General features: G+C 36.2%; 1 protein-coding gene across 4 annotated transcripts; it reads left to right on the top strand.

The window, feature by feature from the left end:
- The first annotated feature begins 836 nt into the window (after positions 1 to 836).
- LOC104908457 (4-hydroxy-tetrahydrodipicolinate reductase 2, chloroplastic) lies at positions 837 to 23,480 on the top strand. Of its 4 annotated transcripts, none has more exons than XM_048646437.2 (10): positions 858 to 944; positions 1,035 to 1,082; positions 3,322 to 3,526; positions 5,734 to 5,971; positions 19,027 to 19,160; positions 19,253 to 19,327; positions 20,199 to 20,300; positions 21,660 to 21,769; positions 21,851 to 21,938; positions 23,181 to 23,480. In XM_048646437.2, exons 3-10 carry the CDS (start codon positions 3,326 to 3,328, stop codon positions 23,247 to 23,249), a joined length of 1,017 nt encoding a protein of 338 aa, XP_048502394.1. In that variant the 5' UTR covers positions 858 to 944; positions 1,035 to 1,082; positions 3,322 to 3,325; the 3' UTR covers positions 23,250 to 23,480. The 4 variants fall into 4 exon arrangements, with proteins under 4 accessions (XP_057251356.1, XP_057251355.1, XP_048502394.1 ...); XM_048646436.2 differs by having other exon boundaries at positions 926 to 944; positions 1,035 to 1,088; XM_057395373.1 differs by having other exon boundaries at positions 837 to 1,088.
- The last annotated feature ends 368 nt before the right edge of the window (positions 23,481 to 23,848 follow it).

Genomic DNA, 23,848 nt, shown 5'->3' with positions numbered 1-23,848 from the left:
CATTTATAATTTTTCGTCTAAAAATAAAGACATGCGCATAGTTAAGACGCCTATTACACCAGACATGCGTCTAAATAAGTTCCATACTCGAGCAATGATGGAGACGTAGTTAATTATCATAGTAGATTTAAGATAAGTGAATACTCTGATTCGGTTAAAGAGGTGATCGAAAAATCTTAACAAAATTGTAGTTTCCATATGATTTGAATTAATGATAAAAGTCGTATTAGCAAAATGAGGGAGTGTTATTTGAAATGTTTTAGGGGGAGGAGATATAAGGGGAATAAGACGAATCCGAGAACTGTGAAACGACCTAATACATCGACCAAATAGTGTGGATGTCCATTTAGGATATTTTGTTTTTGTAGTCCCGGTGGTCTGTGTTGAATCATGACACTGAATATTTTTTTAAGGTAAGATGAAGTCCATTGTAAGGAGGGGGAGGGGGGGGGGGATTGGGGATCCCTCTTTGAATGGGGTGAGATTCGATCCCAAAATCTTTAGGATAAGAGTTAATGCCAACACCACTAGTTCATAAAATTGAATGTAAGTTTGACAATCACACATGCATAGTGTATAAGGAGCGCCACATGCGAACTATGGACTCAATGATAATGTTAGACGGATGGTTCGACAAATGACTGATGTTGAGATGACACCCAAAAACATACAAACTGCTGTAACTTAGACATATCCGCATATTCACCAACCGATCAAGCATATTTACAACAAGAGATTTTTTTATAAGATAAAAGGACGTAAGGAGTCTTATGAACAAATGAAATTACTTGTATGAATATTAGTCATTACTCTTAATAATAAAAGGGTGCCACTGTAAATCTGTAACACCATAACCCAAAAGAAAGGAAGCACCATAACTTATAACCCTAGCTAGCGGCCTAGCCCTCCAAATTCCAATTCGTAGAATTTGCTGCGATTACAAAGTAAATCTCAAGAAAAAGGTTTGTTTTTTCTTTCGGTTATATGTAAAGTCTAACTGCACTTATCATTGCTCATCTTCCACGGCTCCACAGCTGACCACGACCACTATACGCCGCCGCCCGCCTGTCCCTGGAGCCAAAGTAAAAGTATCTATCTTCAATCTATATATTTCAATTTCAGTTTTGAAACCCTAGAATATGTATATTTCAGATTCAAATTTTAGAATATATAAATTTCAGGTTTCAAACATTATAATATGTATTAATTTGTTTAATATTTCTATTAATTATAGTTAGTTAGTAGTAATTTGGTATATGGGTGAGAAAATTGTTGTTCTTGCAGTCTTGCTTGATGTCTGAAATTCTTTAAATTATGAAAATAGTTCGAATTATGAATCTAGAAATAGAGTTTCTGTACATTATCATTTGAGCAATGTTTTAATTGCTTTTATTTATATTGTATAAATAGCTAAATTTTTGAATGTATTAGTTGTTTGGCCATTTGGGTGACCAATTTGTTTTTCTTAATTGAAAAATCCAACGAAGTTTAGCAACTGTAATTTGACATTTGAAATGGTGTATTAAATTTGTTAAGTAAATAATTAGAGTCTACTTTTTGACCGGTTCCGAACTCACATGGTTGAATTCGTGGATCCGCCACTGTCCCTCGGATAAGCCATTGATAGAAAGTTGCTTGAGAGAAAGTCATGACTCGATTTTGTGCATTTGTCATGCTACCTAATGTAACAAGGGATTGTGCCAATTCTATGCTCTGACCGGTCCCCTCTGTAAAGATCTTTTCCTTTTCCTGCTTAGGTGAGTCGAAGGAACTCGACAAAATGACCCTATAATTTTGGGAGAAGGGGTGATATATATTTGGCAAAATGGTTGCTGATTCTAATATTAAAGTTCCCCTGGTTGAGTATGCAAGCATTTGAACATTAATTTCCTAAATTTCAAACAAGACAACATTTGATATTTGAACATGATTGCTAGTTATCGTCCAAGTACTAACATCATAGAAGCTAACTTAGTAATTGAAGCCCCTTTGTGGAATTTCCTTTAAGGATGAGGCAGAATAATGCATATTCGATTACCTATGGAGAATGGGTAGGTTTTGCTGCCATTGTTTTAGGAGAAATTGTTGAAAGCTTTGATTTTTAAGTCAATTCCTACACCCTTTAAGGGTGCCCGGCTGTGCTCAGTTTTTGTGTTGTGGAGATGTTCAAGCTGGACCAGTTAAGAAGCTTCTCGATGAGTTTCAAAAACTAAGTGAGAGTGGTTTTATGAGTAAGGTTCTTGAAATATCTTCTTAATAGTACTTTTTTGTTATTTACGGGTTTATTTTTAATTAAGATTGTACTATTAGTTATGTCTTTCCCTGGCAGTAATACAATTGGTGCTCATAAATAGTACTATCTTTGTTAATTTAGGGCCTACTTGCTTGGCCTTACACGTCATAGCCTTGTTTGAAATTAAAAAAGAAGTAGGAAGTAGTAGATGCATTTGCTGGTCTTCTGTTATGCATTGGGTTTATGGAGAGGGGTAATATAGGGGGGTACAATATAGCTAGGTTAGCTTGAAGAATAAGTAAGTTAGCTTTATAAATAGAATAGTTAATGGGAGGAAGGTTTACGAAGAAAATTATTGAGAGTTCATTTTAGTGGTTAGCTTAGGAGTGTGTCAAGTCACTCGAGAACATGAAAAATTATCCTTATTTTCTGTTTAATTTCCAGATTATCAGTCAAAGAATCATCAAACTTCTTTATTTCTAATATGAGATTCCAGTTCATTACATTTTCTTACTAGCGGATAAGCAATTCTGTTGATGTATTGGCAGTAAAAATGAGAATTGATAAGTAAAACATAGATAGAATTGCGGAGTGAGATACTTGGATAAGTAACTCAGCAGTGACAATATTACTAGAATCAAGGAATTGGACTTTGCATAATAGTCCAGCCATACGATCAAAATAAGTTCTCTTGTTATATTTATACAGGTATTAGCCTTCCTGGTAATAGCTAGGGTTGTAAACTTGTAATCTAGGGAAGAAAGTCGGGCGTGCGCTTGAGTTCAGCTTTGTTTTACTGAACCTGAGCCATAGCTGAGTCAAACCTCGAACGTACGCAAGTCACCGCTTGACTGGAGCCTTTTGACTTAAGATTGTTTAGTTACATTGTGCACGCGTGTACTGTCTAGAAGTTCCAACAATAACGACTCAACTTCCTTCTTTTATATTCTCTTCCTATTTATTTTTTTCGTACTGTCCTGCAAAGTCCATTCTTTTCAAGTGTATTTACCCCTTTTGTGGTATAATATCAATAATATTGATAAAAGACTGCGTTCTTACGAAGTGAGTACATCTAATTTTTGATGCAGATAAATGGCATTTGTAGTAAAAGTTCCTGTGAGTGCGAGGTTCCCTCCACAAGGGAAATTTGGAGGATTTTGTGGGAATGAAATTAGCAAATCTGGGTTTCAGAGTACGCGTAGGTCATTGGTGTCAGCAGTAATGTCAAGCAGCCTTGCCCAGAATGTAGAAAATCTTTCCATCAAGTCTAAAAATATTGGATTGCCGATTATGGTATTTGCTCTCCTTTACTTTTATTGTTTCTTTTGTCTCATAAACAATCTCTTATAAGGGTTCATGTTAGTCGGCACCGGATTAAGGCTTTGTTGTTTTAATGTTCTTCAGCTCATATATCTTGTACTTTTGTGGTTGCAACTTATTTGGTTCTTTTTTATTTTATTTTATGTTATAGCTTTATCTTGTATACTCCTTTTAATCCAAAAATATTTGTGACATTTGAGTTTTGTGGTTGAGAAGGCTAATCTTTACCGTTATTATTTTGAGGAAAAAATTTCAAGAATAAGTCTACCTTTAGCCTACTTAAAATAAGTCAGGCTTTTAATTAATTTAGAATAATCAAATCTTGTGGAGGGTTTTGCTTTTACTAGGTCCAGGTGACTAGTGACAGAATAGATACTTTTTTATTTTTTATTTTTTTTCTTCTTGTCCACCTCCACGATTCTTGATACCACCATCACCACCCTTTAAGAACCATGACCCTATCCAACACCGACCCACCACCCTTTAATCACTTGTTCATCAACTGAATCATCCACATGTTTGATGGTATACAAAGAAGGAGTTCCGGTGGTGTTTAAATGCCCAAAATGCCCTCGGTGGAAGCTCTCTCATCCAGAACCTTCGCTGGAAAACTTCAAGTGTCATGTCGCCGTGTGTCAAGGTTGTCGGAAGTCGTAGGAGGATTGCATTATCTGTGCCCTAGATGCTCGGATTTTGTTCCACATCTTGGTTCATTTTTCTTTTTGTGACGGTTAGGAAGGAGCTCAATTTGTTGTGTAGAGGGGGGAGGAGAGAGAAAAAATGGCTTTTATTTTTGGAAGATATCCATTTTCTTCGGGGGATAGATTAGATTATGGTGTTGGCAGTGGTGGGGGGAAGGGCAGGAGAAGAGAGGCACTGGTGATGGGGATATGTGAAGGGAAGAGAGAGAGTAGAGGCCTAAAGGGAGAGGGGAGGAGAGTTTATTTAAAAAAAAATTGAATTAAAATTTAACAAACTAAACCAATCAAAAAGTGACATGTGGACAGTAACCACATGATATTTATCTAGTCATTAAAAGCGAATATCCCCACAAGCTTTGATATTGTATTTTAATCAAAAGTTTTGACTTATTTTCAGCAGATTGGCCAAAGGTTGGCTTATCCTAGACAATTTTTCCTATTATTGATTATTATTTGTAAGTTGAACATGTAAAATTATTGACCTATGTAAGTACTTGACTACTTGTTAAGATGAATCTACGAATGTGAGAAACTAAGAGTTTGAACCCTAGGAATTAAACCTCACTTTTTTTGGTTTCCCACTGAAACCCTAGTGTCGAAACAATCTGCTGAATCTGACTTTCATTGCAACTCGAAATTGAAATGTCATCATGTTTGTCACTTTTATGATTTATTATGTTGCTGTGCCTATATCTTATAATTCCTCCGTAACAAAGTAGATGTTACACTTTCAAAAACACACTTTTCTAGGCAATTTTTTTGAAGAGGAGAGAGATAGAGAGAAAGAAAAAAGGGGACCCATGTGATAGGAGGGAGATACAGAGAGATTGTTGTCTAAAAAGGAAGTGTAACATCTATTTTGTTACAACCATATTTAGAAAGTTTAATATCTATTTTGTTACGGAGGAAGTATTAGCTTGGTCATTTATGGTCGGTAGGGTTTTCAAACATAAATTAACAAGCATTGATATGATTCTTTGCTGTATTCGTTTTGTTGGAAATGACTGAAGTGCTTGATATTAGAATCTTCGTGAAAGGGGTTGGTTGCTTGACTGATCCTAGTATCCTACGATACCGTCGTGCATGTCTAACAATCATGGATGTTAGAGGAAGATGTTGGCGTTACACCACTCCTATTACCTGCTCATCTGTGACATTTCCATTTGGACATGCAACAATTGGTGAAGGGAAATGGGTCTACTATTGATTATGGTATCACAATACTTATCTATGATTCCTAGATCTTAATAGATGTTCACTTTGCTTAGCAGCCAAATAAAAGATTGCTATCTTTATTGTGCTTCATTTGGACTGATGTTGACAGATGTTAAGGTTTTATTGCTGGCCTTTTCTTTTTCCCTCTTTCCTGTGTTGTCAGAGATGTTATTATGTGGATGTGATTACTGTAGCATCATCATATGATTCTGTTAGGCTGCACATCTCTTCTAAAAGGTGTACTATGTGCTTCTCTGATTGTAGGTCAATAGTTGCCTGGGCAAAATGGGAAAGGCTGTTATTGAAGCAGCTGTTTCTGCAGGCCTTCATATTATTCCTGTATCATTTGGTGCTCAGGAGGAGAGCGGACAGTCTGTTGAAGTAGGTGGTAAAGAAATTCAGGTCCACAGTCCGTCAGATAGAGAAGATATTCTTGCCTCCGTCTATGAAGAATATCCAGATCTGATTGTGGTAGACTACACGGTGCCTACTGCAGTGAATGGTATATAAAACTGATAAAGCTCAACTCTAAACTTGCTTCCTATCACTTAAAGCAAAAGATGAGTTGGAACTGGCTGATTGATGAGATTATATTATCTGAGCCCTTGCTAGTTTGTTGACCATAAAATAAAATAAATAAATAAATAAATGTATATATATATATAGGGTTGGGTTCTAGTGAGAAGTGAGAACCCTCTTATGGTGAGAACCGTGAGAACCACTTAAAATGAGCAAAACCTTCCTAAAATGAGCAGAAACATAAAATGAGCAGTAAACATTAAGTTATCAAAAACGTAAAATGTACAAAAATGTAAAAGAAGAAAAACGTAAAATGTGCATAAAAAAGTTCAATGAGAAAAAAAAGTGAAATGAGTAAAACGTAAAATGAGCAAAAACGTTGATAGAGCAAAAAAATTGTTAAATGAGCAAAGCCATAAAATAAGTGGAACAAAAAATGAGCAAAAATGTTATGAAATGATCAAAATCTTCGTAAAATGAGGAAAAATAAGTGATTCTCACGGTTCTCACCATAAGGGTGATTTTCATATGAACTTAAACATATATATACGCTATTATAAAGATGAATTTGTTTATATGAGCCCTTGGCTAGCTTGCATTTGACCATAACTATTATCATCTACATGTGATCGTCTTAGTTTTAAAAAGCGCACCCAAAACGAGTAGAGGCGCTGAGAAAATCGCCTCCTCAAACTCAGGAGAGGCGCATTACTTCAGGCGAGGACAGGCGCGCACCTCTTGCCGCCTTTGTGAGAGGCGCACTGCATGACTGCTTTGAGTAAAGAGGCGCATGAGAAGAGGGTTCAGAGAAGATTTGAACGGGGAATTAGCGAAAAAACAAAAATCTTTCAAATGTAAACTTACTTGGCTTTAGATTCACCCATTTCGAGGAAAAGTGCTTTGTTAATTAGTTAAATTTAAGCAAAATTGAACCCTAATTTTAAAAACCCTAAATTGAGAGAAAACCCTAATTTATGGTTTGGTGGCAATTGATGACCGCGAAGTGGCCTGAGGTGAGAGAGGAAGCCGGCGGGCCATCTACCATCAGTTTCCGACGCCGGCTAGAAAGTTGTTTCGGTGTTCTTTTCTCTTTCTTCGTTCTTTGTTTCTTTTGTCTTTCTACTTTGTGCGACTATTGTTTCATGGCTTTTATTTACTGTGTGTTATGAGCTGTAAAACATAGAGTAAGCCGACGGGCCATCTACCCACTCACTTTTCTTTTTTTTTTAAAAACTAAAAATAATTTCTGATACTTCCTATGTTTTTTAGTAAGTGACAGAAAGTCGAAAGCAACCAATGCACCTAGTGAGAGAAAGTTGGGACCACATGTTTAGAAGAGTTAATTGCAAACATAATAAAGGTAAGTGGTCCCGAAAAGTACATGGGTACCCGCTGCCAACTCATTGCTATTCATTTAAATTTGGCTCAAAAATGAAAATTTCAAATTTCATTTAAACTTGGCTCCAAAATCAATCTAATTGCCAATATTTATATCAAAGGGGACTTAGAAACTATCAGAATTTTCACACTCCTCACTACAAAATCTCAGTCACAAGCACACTTCACAAAAGAGAACTTTTTTTACAAAAATTTCTTCTCCACTGCCACTTGCACATAGAGTACAATTACGATTTTTTTTCCACTTGCACACACAACACATTCCCACCATGGATGAAGCTTTTGAAACTTGGCTGATGGTGAATGGAGAAAAGGATTATATGGACATAGATGAAGAAGAGTTGTTGCGACAAGATCTGCAAATGGATGCACAAGAACACATAATAGACATCCATTAAGGGCATTTAAGTGTTGATGATATGTTGCTTATAGATGAATCACATGAGGGATGAAGAAGATGATGAAGAGGTATGGTATTACTCAATTCTGAAACGGAAGAGGAGCATGAGTTAGAGTTACATAACAAGAGACCAACCCAGGTAAGAGACCAAATGTACCAAACTGTGTTAGAAGGCAAATGATTATTGACCTATTTGCATCTGCAAATGAGGCCATGGTTCTTCCAAGAGGTCAGCTAACAACCATATAACATAAATATGGGGCCAGTAGGTCAACTTTGGCAAGGTTTTGGCCTTTGGAGATTCGCAAAGAATCAGAAAAACTTAAAACTTAAAACTTAAGAGCACGGGTCAATGTTGCAAATAGGAAAACTGGCAACAATGGTAGAAAACCAAGATTATAGATGAAACAAATTGGGGGAGGTTCCTTTAAAGCAAAGGTGACCTTTTGCTTTAGCTCTGGAAGTAAGTCCCTCTACTATTTATAGACTACTCAAGAAAGGAATACTTAGGTGCCACACAAATTCAATCAAACCCAAATTAACTCCAAAACACAAGATTGATAGAATGAAGTTCATTCTTTCTCAAAGCATCCCAAAAACAGTGACACAAAAGGCAAGGTTTAATTGTACAACATGGTGCACATAGATAATGTGGTTCTTCATGAGCAAGGTAACCCAAAGGTTTTACCTACTGAGGAGGAAGATCCATACAGTGCTTTCCGATCAAAATTTTTCATCATGTTTATGGGGGTAATTGCAAGGCCATGGATAGGGGACTGGCTAGAATAGATTGGGATGTGAAATTGGGAATTTATGCATTTGTAGAGGAAGTTGTTGCTAAATAATGGTCTATTAATAGACCTGCTGGTACAATTGAACTCAAACGCCAAGCAAAGCATCACAAAGGACACAATCACGGAGATGATAATCACCAAGTTGCTACCAGCAATAAGGGAGAAATGGTGAGCAGATGGATGCAAACAATTATGGATTCAAGAGGATAATGCAAGGCCATTGCCCTATATGACCCATTGTTCCTACATGAAGCTAACAAAGATGGGTTTGTAATTAAACTCATATGTCAACCAACACAATCTCGTGATCTGAACATGTTAGACTTAAGGTTTTTTAAAGCAATTCAATCAATTAACACCAAATTTAACTTTTCCAGATTCAGTGGAAAAGTTGGTGTCAAGTGTGGAAGAGGCCTAGAATGTGTATGATCCAAGGTTGATTAACTATACATAGCTACATTTGATGTATGTCATGCTTGAGGTCCTAAAAGTCAAAGGTGGAAATAACTACAAAACCCACACAAAGGCAAGAAAAGGCTTGACAGATCGGGTCTTTTGCCAACTTATGTTGAAATCCCAGATGAGTTAGTAACTAACACAATCAATGAATTAAAAACAAACATCATCATTGAATGTAAGTCAAAGCCAAACAGACTCAAGAATAGAAACAACATTTTGGAACCATGGATTACACTGTGTGTGCATAGTAAGGCGGCAACAGCAAAAGGGGTTTTTTGTAAGCATTTTTGTATATGTTTAAAGAAAATAGTGATAGGCAACACCAACTTTTGTAAAAAAAAGTTGACTTTTTGTGAAGTGTATGAATGAAAGAAGAATATCTTTTTGTGTCATCATTTGGTTCCCATTTGGCAGTTATTTTAAAGATAAAACATTTGCTTTTGGTTTGTCATCTCATAAAGTCCCAAATCCACATACATAGCAAAGGCAAAAACAACATTTAACAACCTCACAACATGAAATAAAGGTGATGTAATGGTGGCGGTTAGTGATCATTGGGCTATAATGACTTCATGCAAGCATATAAAGGTGTTGACCTCATTCTTCATAGAGGTAATCACAAAAACAACCTCCGAGTCCATATAATTTCATGCAAATGCAACAAAAGGTCATATTACCATTAGATCACTTATTTGCCTCCTAATTGTAACACTCTACTTCAGATTGTGGCATATTTAATGAGTTTAGCCTAGGAGTAATAAAGTGTTTCATCGAGGAAACCAACTCTAAAAACAATGCCATCACAAAAATTTACAATAAAACTGTAACCAATTCAAATGAACTCTTCACAAGTAAAATCAGCATGGTAATCAAGTGTAATTACAACGTAAAAGAAAATAAATCAGAACCATAAATTAACCTAACCACAACAATATGGACAACAAACAATTTATAAACTAGAAGAACCTAACATAAAGGCATCAATCATTCAAGCCTTTACTTCTCGACTGAATTGATTTAATTGTGCAACACAATTTATTGAGTTCAGTCTAAAAGAAGAGCTTGAAACAAGAAATGGCGAGGGGAATAGACAAAACCAGATTCGGACAAAAAGTAAAATAAAATAAACTAACATGAACCTATATCAACTCACAACAAACAAAATGAAATAACATAAACATAATGAACTCTAAGCAACCAAAATGAACTACAATGAAGTGTAATCAACCAAATGCAAGTCAAATCAACTATATAGAACCAAACATAAACCTAAATCAACAGTAATCAACATAGAACAGAAATCAACTAAAATTAACATAAATCAACGTAAATGAACATACATCAACTCCAATCAACCTAACTCAACTCTGGAGTACCATAAATGAACCAAAAATGAACACAAATCAATTCTCCGGTAGCCTAAAATAAACTAAATTAACAAACATCAATGGTAATCAACATAATGCAACATAAATAAACTAAAATTAACATAAATCAACATAAGTCAACTCCAATCAACCTAAATCAACTGTAGAGTACCATAAAAGAACCAAAAATGAACATAAATCAACTGTCCATTAGCCTAAAATAAACTCAAATTGACAAACATAAACAGAAATCTATGTTACCTTGACTCGGCTAGGAGTGTCGGATATGGTTACGAATCCCAGTGTCAGGGTACGACAATTCCAAAAAATCAGGACACGGGGACTCTGTCCGAAATTTAAATACGGGTATGGGTACGCGAAAATAATATTTTATAATATAAAATTTAATAATTAATCAGCTAATTTATATTTTATAATAGTCTATTTAAAATACTAATAAAATAATATATTAATAAAATTAATATATTATAAATAAAACAACTTAGCCATAGGCTAAGAAGAAAAAGAAGAAAAGAAAGTAGAACAGAAGAAGGAAAGGAGAGAAGGAAAATAAAAAAGAAAAAAGAAAAAAAAAAGGCACAAAGTAAAGTCACGTGGACTTGTGACAAAAAGAAAAAGAAAAAGAAAAGATGAAGACCAAAGGATAGAAGTACAGAACACGAGTTTGAAGAGAGAGAAGAAGAGAAGGAAGAGAAGTGAAGACTGGCGAGTTCGAAGCTCCGGCGGCGAGTTTGAAGCTCCGGTCGTCGAGTCAAGGTGAGTTATCGCCTTTTCCTTTTCTCATCTTCTTCTTTTCTTCTCTTCTCCTCTTCGAACTCTAGGGTTTGAGAATCTAGGGTTTAGAGCCGCCGTGTTCGAGTGAACTTTTCCGGATCCGACACGTATTTCGTACCGGTGTCGTGTCGTACCAGACACCGATATATGGCAAAATTTGTCGAGTCCGGGTAACAGAGACAGTAATCAACATAAATCAACTTAAATCAACATAACTCAACATACATCAACCTAAAATGAACATAAATCAACTGCCCAGTACCCTAAAATCAACTCAAAGTAACAAAAATCAATAGAATTGAACCTCAATCAACATAAATGAACCTAAATCAACAAAAATCAACCTAAATGAACATAACTCAACATAAATCAACTGTCTAGTACCATAAAAACCCTACAATAGTGTAGTAAAAATAATTCAAAGTAAATAAGCAAAAATCAAGCCAAATAAACAAGATTCAACTTAAATGAACATAAATTCACTCTACAGTACCATAAAAATCAACATATATCAATGGGCTTAGTTAAAAAAAAAAAAACAAGAACCCTCATTCAAAGAAAACCCTAATTATAATAAAAATGACAAATTGGGGGTAGATCATCATTTACAGAATCACAACAGCAATACAAAGATGAAAATTTCACAAAACAACGACCATAAACAACATAAAACAAGAAGAATTTAATTATACTGCTAATCGCCGCAGTAGCAAAATCCCACACTCAAAGCATGCAAAAAAAAACAACCGACATTTAGGTCTAAGCTAAGAAAAGAATGGCAAGAGCTAGAAGATATCACCACAGATCCATGAAGAACACAATTTTGAATTTTTTTTTCTTTGTTTTTGGTTTTGACACTGACGGCGGTAGAAGACAGATCTGAATCGCCTTGTTTTTTTAGACTTAGAAGTAGAGTACACTGATTAATCGCCAAAGAGTTTCTTTTTTTCGTATGCGACCCAGTCCAGCCTCAACAACAACGTTTTGTGGGTTTTTTAAGTTCACATGCCAACAAAACTTTAACAAGGAACACGAACAAGAATATTAGTAGATGTATAAGAAGACCCGTGTTCACGCCGATCTAATTCCTCAACAACCAAGACTCTTTAGAGGCCTCAACTGTATCAAAATCGAAAGCATAATTGTGTTATAGGACAATAGGAATGCACTTCCCAAAAGCTAGCTCAAGAGGAGGAGAGCCCATTGTCCTATATAAACCACACACCAACCTCCCATACGGTCGATGTGGGATCCTTTCCTTGGGTCAGTCCATAACATTCGCCCCCCCATAAGGACCAACGTCCTCGTTGGTCACGGCCACGTTGGTCACGGCTGGCTGGTTCCAGGCCACCACTTCGTGGGCCACCACTCCGAGGTTTGGCTCTGATACCATTGTTATAGGACAATAGGAATGCACTTCCCAAAAGCTAGCTCAAGAGGAGGAGAGCCCATTGTCCTATATAAACCACACACCAACCTCCCATACGGTCGATGTGGGATCCTTTCCTTGGGTCAGTCCATAACATTCGCCCCCCCATAAGGACCAACGTCCTCGTTGGTCACGGCCACGTTGGTCACGGCTGGCTGGTTCCAGGCCACCACTTCGTGAGTTCAGTACTTGGTGCAATGGGAAGGATACTCTACCAGTGAAGCTACTTGGGAAATTGCTGAAGTCTTTGAAAAGGCTTACCCTACATTTGTGGTTACTTAAGACTTGGGACAAGTCTTTTTAAGGGGGAAAGTATGATAAGGGTAGAATTTAATGCATTTTTAATAAAGAATGTTAGGAGCCAAAAGTTGTTAAGTAACAGAATAACAGAAAGAGAGTTAACAGAATAACAGAATTCTGTTATTCTGTTACTTAACAACTTTTGGCTCCTAACATTCTTTATTAAAAATGCATTAAATTCTACCCTTATCATACTTTCCCCCTTAAAAAGACTTGTCCCAAGTCTTAAGTAACCACAAATGTAGGGTAAGCCTTTTCAAAGACTTCAGCAATTTCCCAAGTAGCTTCACTGGTAGAGTATCCTTCCATTGCACCAAGTACTGAACTTGGGGTTTATTCTGAAATTTAATCACCTTCCTATCTAAGATAGTGCTGGTGCAAGATGACAGTATCATGTTGTCCTTGAAACCACTCTGGTATATTGCACAACTGGAAGAATACCATGGAACCTTTTGAGTTGAGATACATGAAAAACATCATTATCTGGGCAGTACTTGGGAGCTTCAATTTATAGGCAACCTTGCCAACTATAGCGAGCACTTGGAAAGGACCATAATACTTCTGAGAGAGTTTATTATTGCTGCGTTTCTGTACTGAAGTCTGTCTATAAGCCTGTAGCTTTAACCATACCCAATCCCCAACAAGAAAAGACCTCTCTGACCTGTGTTTGTCAGCTTGCATTTTCATTCTGTCCTGAGCTTTGAGTAAGTGACCCTTAAGTCTGTAATCATAGCTTCTCTTCTTTGCAAACTCCTATCAACAGTAGCAACAGCAGATTCTCCAGCCAAATAAGGGAGATGTAGGGAGGTGGTTGATTATACACCACTTTGGGAGTTAAATGAGTGGAGGAATGGAAGTGGGTGTTGTACCACCACTCAGCCAGAGGTAGCCACAAACACCAGTCTTTAGGCTGATTCCACACATGCACCTTAAGTAAACATCCAAACATCTATTTACTACCTCTGTCTGACCATCAGTTTCAGGATGGTAGGAAGAAGATAGTAAAAATTCAGTGCCTTGTAATGAAAATAACCCTTTCCAAAAGTTGCTAAGGAATATAGCATCCCTATCACTCACTATACTTCTTGGCCATCCATGAAGCTTGAAGATATTATCTAAGTAAGCTTGAGCAACTTGAAGGGTGTAAATGGATGAGCCAAAGGAACAAAATGAGCATATTTGCTCAATCTGTCCACAACAACAAAGATTACTTCATACCCCATAGATTTGGGTAGACCTGTGATGAAATCCATGGATATGTCTACCCATACCTCCTCTGGTACTGGAAGAGGTTGTAATAACCCAGGATAAGCAGAAGAGTCATACTTAGCAGCTTGACAAATCACACAATTTCTGACAAACTGCTAACAGTTTTGGTCATCCCCTTTCCAATAGAAGACACTTTTGATTCTTTTGAGAGTTAAATCTCTCCCTGCATGTCCTCCCTCAGGAGAGGAGTGATGCCATTGGATCAATTTGAGCCTCAAATCTACATTATGGCCCACTACAATCTTGCCATGTCGTCTTAATAGACCATCCTTGAAAGTGAAAGAAGGATGAGTTTGTTGTTGTTGTAGTTGTTGAATCATATTTTGCAAAGCTGCATCATCTTGATAACTATCCTTGATTTGTTCTTCTAAGTTAGAAGAAACAATTGAGATAGCCATACATAAAATCTCAGAACCTTGCACTCTTGAAAGAGCATCTGCTACAACATTCTCTTGCCCACTTCTGTACTGTATTTCATAATCAAAACCCATGAGTTTTGAAAGCCAAAACTGCTGAAAGGGTGTTGAAATCTTCTGTTGCAAAAGCCATTTTAAGCTTTTCTGATCAGTCTTGATAATGAAATGGCTACCAATAAGGTATTGTTCCCATTTCTGAACTGCAAAGACGATAGCTAGGAGCTCCTTCTCATAAACAGACAATTTTTGCCATTTTGGACCCAAAGTTCTACTAATAAAGGCAAGAGGATGGCCTGATTGCATGAGAACAGCCCCAATACCAGCATTGGAAGCATCTGTTTCCACAATGAACACATCAGAAAAATTAGGTACAGCAAGAACTGGAGCAGATACTAAGGCTGTTTTTAAAGCTTCAAAAGCGAGTTGAGCTTCTGTATCCCAACAAAAACTACCATGCTTGAGCAGTCCATGAAGAGGTTTACAAATAGCAGCATAGTTTTTGACAAATTTTCTATAGTAACCCGTCAAACCCAAAAAACTTCTAAGCTCTTTCACTGTTTTAGGAGAAGGCCATTTAGCAACTGCTTCCACCTTCTTAGGATCAGTCTCCACCCCTGCTGCTGAAATGAAGTGACCCAAGTATTCAACCCTATCAATGACAAAACTACATTTACTAGCTTTGGCATACATTGAATTATTCTTCATGAGCTGAAAAACAGCTTCAAGGTGTTGAATATGCTCCTGTTTATTCTTACTATAGACTAAAATATCATCAAAAAATACAAGCACACATCTTCTCAAAAGAGGTCTGAAAACATTGTTCATCCAACTTTGGAAGGAAGCTGGGGCGTTAGTTAAGCCAAAAGGCATAACTAAAAACTCATAGTGGCCTGTATGAGTTTTGAAAGCAGTTTTATATACATCATCTGAATGAACTCTAAGTTGATGATAACCTGCCCTTAGATCCAGTTTACTGAACACAGTTGCTCCTGCCAACTCATCTATAAGTTCTTCCACAACTGGAATAGGAAATTTGTCTTTTACTGTCTTGTTATTCAGCTCCCTATAGTCCACACAGAGCCTCCATGTACCATCTTTCTTCCCAACAAGAACCACAGGAGAAGCAAAGGGACTGTTACTAGCTTGAATTATGCCTCTATCATACATTTCTTGCACCAATTGTTCAATCACATCTCTTTGCTTTAAAGGATATCTATAAGGCCTAATGTTAACAGGAGAAACATTAGGGAGCAAAGGAATTTTGTGATCAAATACCCCTCTATGAGGTGGAAGGTCTGTTGGGTCCTCAAATACTAAGCTATACTTCTTTTTGAGTTGCTCTAGCTCAACATCTTCACACTGTAGTTGATTAAATTCATGGAAAGAAGACTGAACAGAACAGTCCATAAGTTGAAGAAAACAAAGTTGAGCAGCTGTATTAATAGCTTTCCCAGATGATTTACCTTCCAAGATCTTCACTCTACTGGGTGGAGTACCTTTTAACACAAATGATTCTCCATTCAAAGCAAAACTCATCACCAATTTCTGAAAATCCCAACTAATCTGCCCCAAAGTGCTCAACCACTGCACACCTAACACCATATCACACCCTCCTAAAGGTATCAACATCACCTCAGCCACAAAATCTTTCTTATTCATTGTCCAAGCAAAATCTACACACCGATGATGACACACAAGTTGATTGCCATCAGCTACTGTAATAGATTGAATGGGTATAGTTTCCAGCGTACACCCTATCTTTTGAGCTAAAGATAGGTCCAAGAAATTGTGTGTGCTTCCAGAGTCAATCAAGATATGCAAAGGCTTATTGTTCACAACTCCTACCACCCTCATAGTGTGAAAATTCTGATTGCCAGCCAAAGCACTAACAGATATCACAGGTTCTGTCAACTGCTTATCTTTCTCAACCATTTCTTCATCCTCCCCATCATCTGATTCATCAGAATCTCCCAAGAATTCAACTGTAAATAACTGAGGTTCCTTAAACTGACATTTATGACCTCTCACAAATTTTTCATCACAGTAAAAGCATAATCCCTTGGCTATCTTTTCAGCTCTCACATCATGGGGAACATGTGTTTTGGTTATAGCTTGAGATGGTTTAGTTTGTGGAGTGGGTAAAAGAGGTGGTTTATTGGCATTGTTGTTGTAAGGAATGGCTTGTAAAGGTTTTGGATTATAAATTGCTTGTGGGTGAGTGTGTTTATAGGTTTTAAGGAAATTTTGAGATGATGCTGAAGCTTGTTCTTCTGCCAATCTAGCATATTCTACAGCTTTGGCAATATTATCAGGTCTGAAACCTCACAAAAGGCTTGATGGATGGTTTAAGACCTCCTATAAAGCTGTCTAGAATATATGAATCAGGTAAAACATGGCTACTTTGCATCATAATGGATCTCAGGTTCTCAAATTCATCAAGATACACCTCCAAATCACCTAATTGTTGCAGTTTATTGAACTGTTCTACAACATTTATACTCCTAGTATCTTGAAATCTAGCAGACAAATCAATAATGAAATCATCCCAATCTACATGTTTTCTTACAGACAAATAACTAGAGACCCAATTCTCAGCTTTATTTGTCATATAAAGGGAAGCCAAATCTACTCTTTGATCATCCGGAACTTTGCACAGATTAAAGTACCTCATGCATTTTTTTATCCAATTCCTAGGATTAACTCCATCAAACTTAGGAAACTCAAGTTTGGGATTAATACCTTGAATATGATTTCTGGGTCTTGGACTAAACTCAGAACCATCATTAGATGCAGAAGTTGAAGCAGCAGAATCTTTTAATTCCTTCACCATCTGCAACAAGTTTTGCATCGTTTTGGCTTGATCTTCCAACTTTTTCTCCAATGATTTCACTTGTTCTTCCATAACTACAGACTTCCTAGTAGCAGGCGCCAGAATGAAGAGTTTTCACCACAATTCTTCTAATCTTCACTTATGCATTTCATCAAACACTGAATATGCATTTAAGAAATAACAATGGCGTCATTGAATCGAAGTTTAGCTCTGATACCAATGATGCAGGATAACAGATCCTGCTAAGATAGAATAGAAATAGAAGAGGTAGAATAGACTTTGAGAGAGAAGAGAGATTAAGAATCCAGAATTCAGAATGAAAGAGAAAGGAAGAGAGAGATAGAAATTAACAGGAGAGAAGAAGAGTGAGTTTATATTTCTGAATAAAATCCTCATACCAGATTTTACAGCTATTTATACAGCAATTAACAAACCCAGCAAGCTAACAGAATAACAGAAAGAGAGTTAACAGAATAACAGAATTCTGTTATTCTGTTACTTAACAACTTTTGGCTCCTAACATTCTTTATTAAAAATGCATTAAATTCTACCCTTATCAAATTGGTACTATTTCACGAATCCACCCCAAAAAATTGGGGACTTAGGGTTTTTCGCAACAACAAGAAAAGCAAAAGATTCGCGAAAATTGGGGGTAGATTTTTAGGGTTCTTTGCAATAAACAGTAGGAAGTCAAAGATTCACGAGAGTTGGGGGTAGATTTTTAGGGTTCTTCATAATAAACAGTAGAAGAAGAAGAACAAAAGATGAGAGAAGCAAGAATTTTGAGATTTGGGGTAGACGATTTTTTAGGGTTCTTGGTTTGGATGAGTTAGGGTTTGAAGATCTATAGAATTGGGGTGGGGGATAATATCAGAATAGGGTAGATGATGTGTTGGGGTGGAAAAAATGGAGGGAGTCATTAACTTGGTTGGGGGAAATTCAAGGAATTAGGGCCGCCCCAGTTCTTCTCAAAGATACCTCTCATCAGATTTTTTTTAAAATAAGAATATACAGTTTTTTTAAAAAGATAAAAATCATGGGTAAACTAAAATTACAGCTGTATGCTTGGAGGGGTGATGCTACGTCCCTCTTACGCTATAATTTTTTAGGGTGATTTACACAAATAAAGTCATGGGAAATATTCAGGTTTTCTGATTATTACTATTTGTTTTTTTACCAGTGAAACTTGGTGATTTCTTATTTCAACAAGCCTAGTGCTCTTACTCTTGTTTTCTATTTGTTGACAATTTATATATGAAATCAAATTCAGTAATATTTAATTTGCCCTGCTTGAATTTCAGTAGAGAGACCAATTGAAGTCCGTCCATTTTGTTTGACTGCAAATTGAATGGATGGTATTCTTTAGTGCACGCAGTAGATAAATGGACCATTAGTGAATGTTATAGTCTGATTGTCGAATGGGAACCAAGCTAGATTGCCTGTGCTAATGTATGTTTCTATTTTGTGGTGAATAGGAGGGGTTATGAAGAGGGCTTTGTTTGAGAAGTACCCAGTTATTCTATAATTCTTAGATTTAAATCTTTTAGTATGCTTGATCATTTTGGCTAAAATGATATGCAGATAATGCAGAGTTGTACTGCAAAATTGGGGTGCCTTTTGTGATTGGAACCACCGGTGGAGACAGGGAGAGGCTCCATAAGACTGTGGAAGACTCGAAAAATTATGCTGTTATATCACCCCAGATGGGAAAGCAGGTTTTTCATTTAGAGTCTTGTTGCCTAAGCCAGTTTCAAAAGCATGTATCGCAGCTCTCTTCAGTGAATAATCGAACTCTTGGTTTCTTAAGGTGGTGGCATTTCTTGCAGCCATGGAAATTATGGCTGAGCAATTCCCTGGAGCTTTTTCTGGATATTCTCTGCAGGTACTTCCCCTCTTTCATGCCCTCCTCTTTGATGAGAAAATCCCATCAAATGTTTGTATTGAGGATTCTCCAATTTATTGGTCATATCTTTGCAAACTCATCTACAGTTATATTTGATGCTTTAAGATTGAAATATTTTTTGTTGTATTATACTACAACACCTTTATGCCATTGTAGTATAATACAAATAATTTTCTGAAATAATTTTTTCGGTATTTGTGCAGCTAAGATCTATGCATTATCTTGTGCAGTGACCTTATTCTAGATGTATTTTAGTCCAAGGAGTATTACATGTACCTAGTTGCTTAATGTAAGTGGTCCAATGTGTGGATATATCTTTTTTCTCTATGTATAGAAGTGTTGTATTAAGGCTCCGTTTGTTTCGGAGTAAAACGTTTTTTCAGGAAAACAATAATTTTCCGTTGTTTGGTTGGACGAGAGATTTAAAAAGGAAACAAGGTGGAAAAGAACTTTCTATCCCTTTGTAAATGTTTTCTACCAAAATTTTATGGAAAACCATTTTTCTTCACTATCTCATTCCCAACATCTTCATTTTTCGCTCCTTTTACTTTTCCATCAAACCAAACAAAGGAAAACTAGTATTCATATGTGTTTCCCAACAGAAAATAACTTTTCATGGAAAACCATGGAAAATGGTTTTCCATCAAACATAATGGAGCCTAATTAAAGAACTAAAAACAGGCTAGTGTTGCAATAATTTTGGAGTAGATGAAGTATGATATAGAGTAGTTCCACAGTTGGCAGCCACCTATGAGTTTGGTTTTGCTGCTGCCACTTGTATAGTTTTCGTTAGATGAAATAGCTTAACTGCTTTAATATAGGATACAACTGATACCTTTTTATTAAAAAGGTAATGGAGTCTCATCAATCCAACAAGAAGGATGCATCTGGGACTGCTAAGGCTATTATCTCGTGCTTTCAGAAACTTGGAGTGGACTTTGATATGGATCAGGTAGGTATTTCTGGTGTACAAAGTACCTTGCTGAAACCTATTTATCTCATTTTACTATTGAGTATTCGTTAGGACTATCTTATCGCAATAGTCTGGCTAGGAACTCCGGATTAGTTTTCTACTATTACCTTCATTAGTAAAATTTGACACTATTCTAGATGTATCAATATCATCACTTCACCTCTTTGTGAAGGTCTAAAAAGTTTGTATGGCAAGCATACATGTTCACTTATTCAGTTATTCTATCTCAAAAATCTTGACCTTTCTCACCTCTTCTTCAGTATGTTATGGATGTGGGGATTGTTCTCTTGCTTTCTTTTTGGCCTCATTTTTTCTGGGGAATTTTACGTTTCGACCTTGAGAGAAAACCGTATAGATGGAGGCAACTCTGTGGCATAGTTTGCTACTGTAATCTTTAGACTTTCCCGTACTCCTTTGTGGAGTAGGGCACGAGGAAGTTTGGTTCTGAATGTTTTTGGAGCCTGCATTGCCCTGAAGCTAGTGATGTGCACCTTTCAACAGCATTGCTCTTTTTTTTCTTACATGAGCAGTAATCAGACTTATGAATATAATTGAGACGCTTGCTAATGCATATATTTAACAATCAGCATCGCTAATTCTCTACAAGTATAAATTTATAAGCAGTTGATATTTTGAAAGTATATTTCGAGATTTAACAAGATCCTACATAATTGCTTCCTTAATTTTCTTTTATTTGCAATTTTTGGGATTTTGCACTATTCACTTGCTTGCACTCGAGTTTCGACTATCTCTGGTAATTTATATGTGAGGCAAAATAGTCATGTGAGATCATGTTGGATTCGTCTCAATGTATGTTTTTACAATATCGAATTATTATAATTTTTACATATATCTATAATCAGAGATATGAATGATTAAGGTTATTCATCAGTAAACATGAAAGTCCAAATGTTGTAAGTAAAAGAAAACGGAGGAAGCATATTTTTACTTGCACGGAAATGACAAAACGAGATCAAGGGAGAGTGAATATTGTAAAAGTCAAACTGTGTCATGTATTTTGAGACGGAGGAAGTATATCTAGAAGCTTCCTTGGAGACTGATAATTTGTAGAATAGCATACTCTTTCCTATGTGAATTTTTCGAATACTGTTTTTTCCACTGTATAATCGTTGACCTTTAAAGCAAAGTAGAGGTATAGCTTCTATTCACATGATTTCTCTTGTATTTTATAATATACGAACTTAGATATCTCTACAACTTGCTCAGGTGCTGTATTATTGAAGAGCTTGTTTTGCCTGTGATTTGGCTTGCTGGTGTATCAACTGTATCTGATCATAGTCTGATATTCTATCCTATCCTTCGTTCGTTTTTTACCAGATACAATTAATCAGGGATCCCCAGCTGCAAGTTGAAATGGTTGGTGTCCCAAAAGAACACGTGTCTGGTCATGCATTCCACATGTACCACCTAACGTCACCCGACCAAACGTAATGCTGGACCAGTCTTATCAACTCTTCTAGATTTACGTTCTATCAATTTCCACTAAAAAGTTTGCAATTTGTTTCCAGTGTTTCATTTGAGTTTCAGCACAATGTTTGTGGACGATCTATATATGCGGAGGGCACTGTCGATGCAGCACTTTTCCTTGCAAAGAAGGTAAAATGCTGTTTTTTTTTCTTTCTGTTTGATTTTCCTCCCTCATGATATAAAGAAATGTACTACCACGTGATATAAGTTCAAAATTATTCTTAAACATATGTCATTGAGAAGGAAAGTTGCTCTATATGCTCAATTAAGTATCTATCGAATTATGTTTGGATCAGTTACTAGTTTGGGTGCAAGGTTTTTGGTAAAATGAAATAAGCTTACCTGTTATGATGGTGATGCAAGGATGGAACTAGGAAATAGGAATGTTATTGCCTATTGGTGTTTGTTATGTGGACGAACTACGACTTTGGCTTTAATGACTTGAATAAAATAGGTCATCTATAAATTTGAGAACAGTTTGTCTTAATAGATCATATGTAATTTGGATCTGAATCACAGATTACAAAATACAATTACACAATTTAAAGCTTCGTTTATGCACCCAAGTGCTCTATGCTCACTGTGCACTTAAATAACATATTATTCCCTTAAAAAGAATATTACTCCCTTCGTCCGATAATATAGTGCTTCATTTCCATTTTGGGTGGCCCAATGTATAATGCTTGGTTCTATATTTAATTTCATATTTTTTCGTGTTTTGTCTAGAAAGATCGTGTCTTGAAATTAGTTTTTGCTTTGTTTATTCGACCAAAGGGTTACATTTAAAGCTTTCTAAACCAATTATTCTCCTTTCTATCAAAATCACCTTTTTCTCATACAATATTTATTTAAATATATAAAAGGTTTTTATTTTCCTCTTAAACTCTATTTACCTTAATTCCCGTGAAAAAATGAAATCAAGCACTATATTATGCGGCGGAGGGAGTAAATTTAACACATAGTTCATAATCAAATAGCATGTAGAATCTTCTCCATTCATATAGGAACATGGGTCATAATGAAAAAGAACATATAATAAAAGGATGCATAGTTTAAATTAAAAGAATATATCGATTTTGAACTGTAAATATTTTCTTGTAAAACAAATTTCATGTCCTTTTTCATATTGAGTTATGTTCTTTTCTAATACCGAGAACTTTCTAATACTGAGTTATGTTCTTTAAGTGAATCCCCATGCGTTTTATTACTTTGTTCTGCGTTTTAAAGAGGGAGCATGACGGTCTTGGTGGTCTCGAGACCATCTATAAAATCACGCAATTTTCTGGCATGATAATAGGTTGCTTATCTTCAATGTCTCTTTGCTCATGATGTTGTGCGACCCCTGAACTAAATCAACGAATTTAAGTACAGGTTCAATCCAAGGCTCCAAAACGGATCTTCAATATGATTGATGTTTTGCGTGAAGGCAGCATGCGATGATTTGTCTGGATGGTTGGGGGAGTTGAGGATAATATTTTTTTTCTCTACTCCCTGACTTCTACATCACTTTTCTGTACTCTTGGATCATGTCAAAAACTAGATATCTTTGTTGCATAGTGTAGGATTATAGAGACAAAGTATTTTTCGATATTAGCTATCGGATATTTTGTTCCATATCAGGTATTTTTGTAATTTTACGAGTAACTTGATACAATATAATATAACTTTGACTCAATATGATATGATGCAATCTTGATACAATAGTTATACGATAAGATGCCTTATCATAAATGGGTGGTTTGATGACATTCTGAGGCAGTTTAGATGGTGCGAATAACTCAGAATTAATTATAAGTCGTGCCGCATCTCAAAAACAATTTTTACAACCGTTTCGGACCATTTCGTGGTTGCATCATAAAATCATAAATGGTGGTGTGTTGGCATTTTGGGGCAATTTAGATAGTACGAAATACTCGGGATCCATTATAAGTCGTGCTGCACTCTATGGGAAAGTTTTTGACGAAAAATATGACCGGGCTCGGAGGAGCCCTAAAATGGTCAAAATTGAGGCAATAAGTCACGTTTTTAGACGTCATCGG

This window comes from Beta vulgaris, chromosome 6, assembly GCF_026745355.1.
Source record: "Beta vulgaris subsp. vulgaris cultivar EL10 chromosome 6, EL10.2, whole genome shotgun sequence".
NCBI lineage: Eukaryota > Viridiplantae > Streptophyta > Magnoliopsida > Caryophyllales > Amaranthaceae > Beta > Beta vulgaris.
Note: the sequence above shows the minus strand (reverse complement) of the source record. Positions and strands in the feature narration are given on the sequence as shown.

Coding starts and splice junctions, on each gene's coding strand:
- LOC104908457 (XM_057395373.1), top strand. CDS start 3,326: ATGGCATTTGTAGTAAAAGTTCCTGTGAGTGCGAGGTTCCCTCCACAA. Junction 3,527..5,733: donor ATATTGGATTGCCGATTATG/GTATTTGCTCTC, acceptor CTCTGATTGTAG/GTCAATAGTTGCCTGGGCAA. Junction 20,301..21,659: donor TGGACTTTGATATGGATCAG/GTAGGTATTTCT, acceptor GTTTTTTACCAG/ATACAATTAATCAGGGATCC.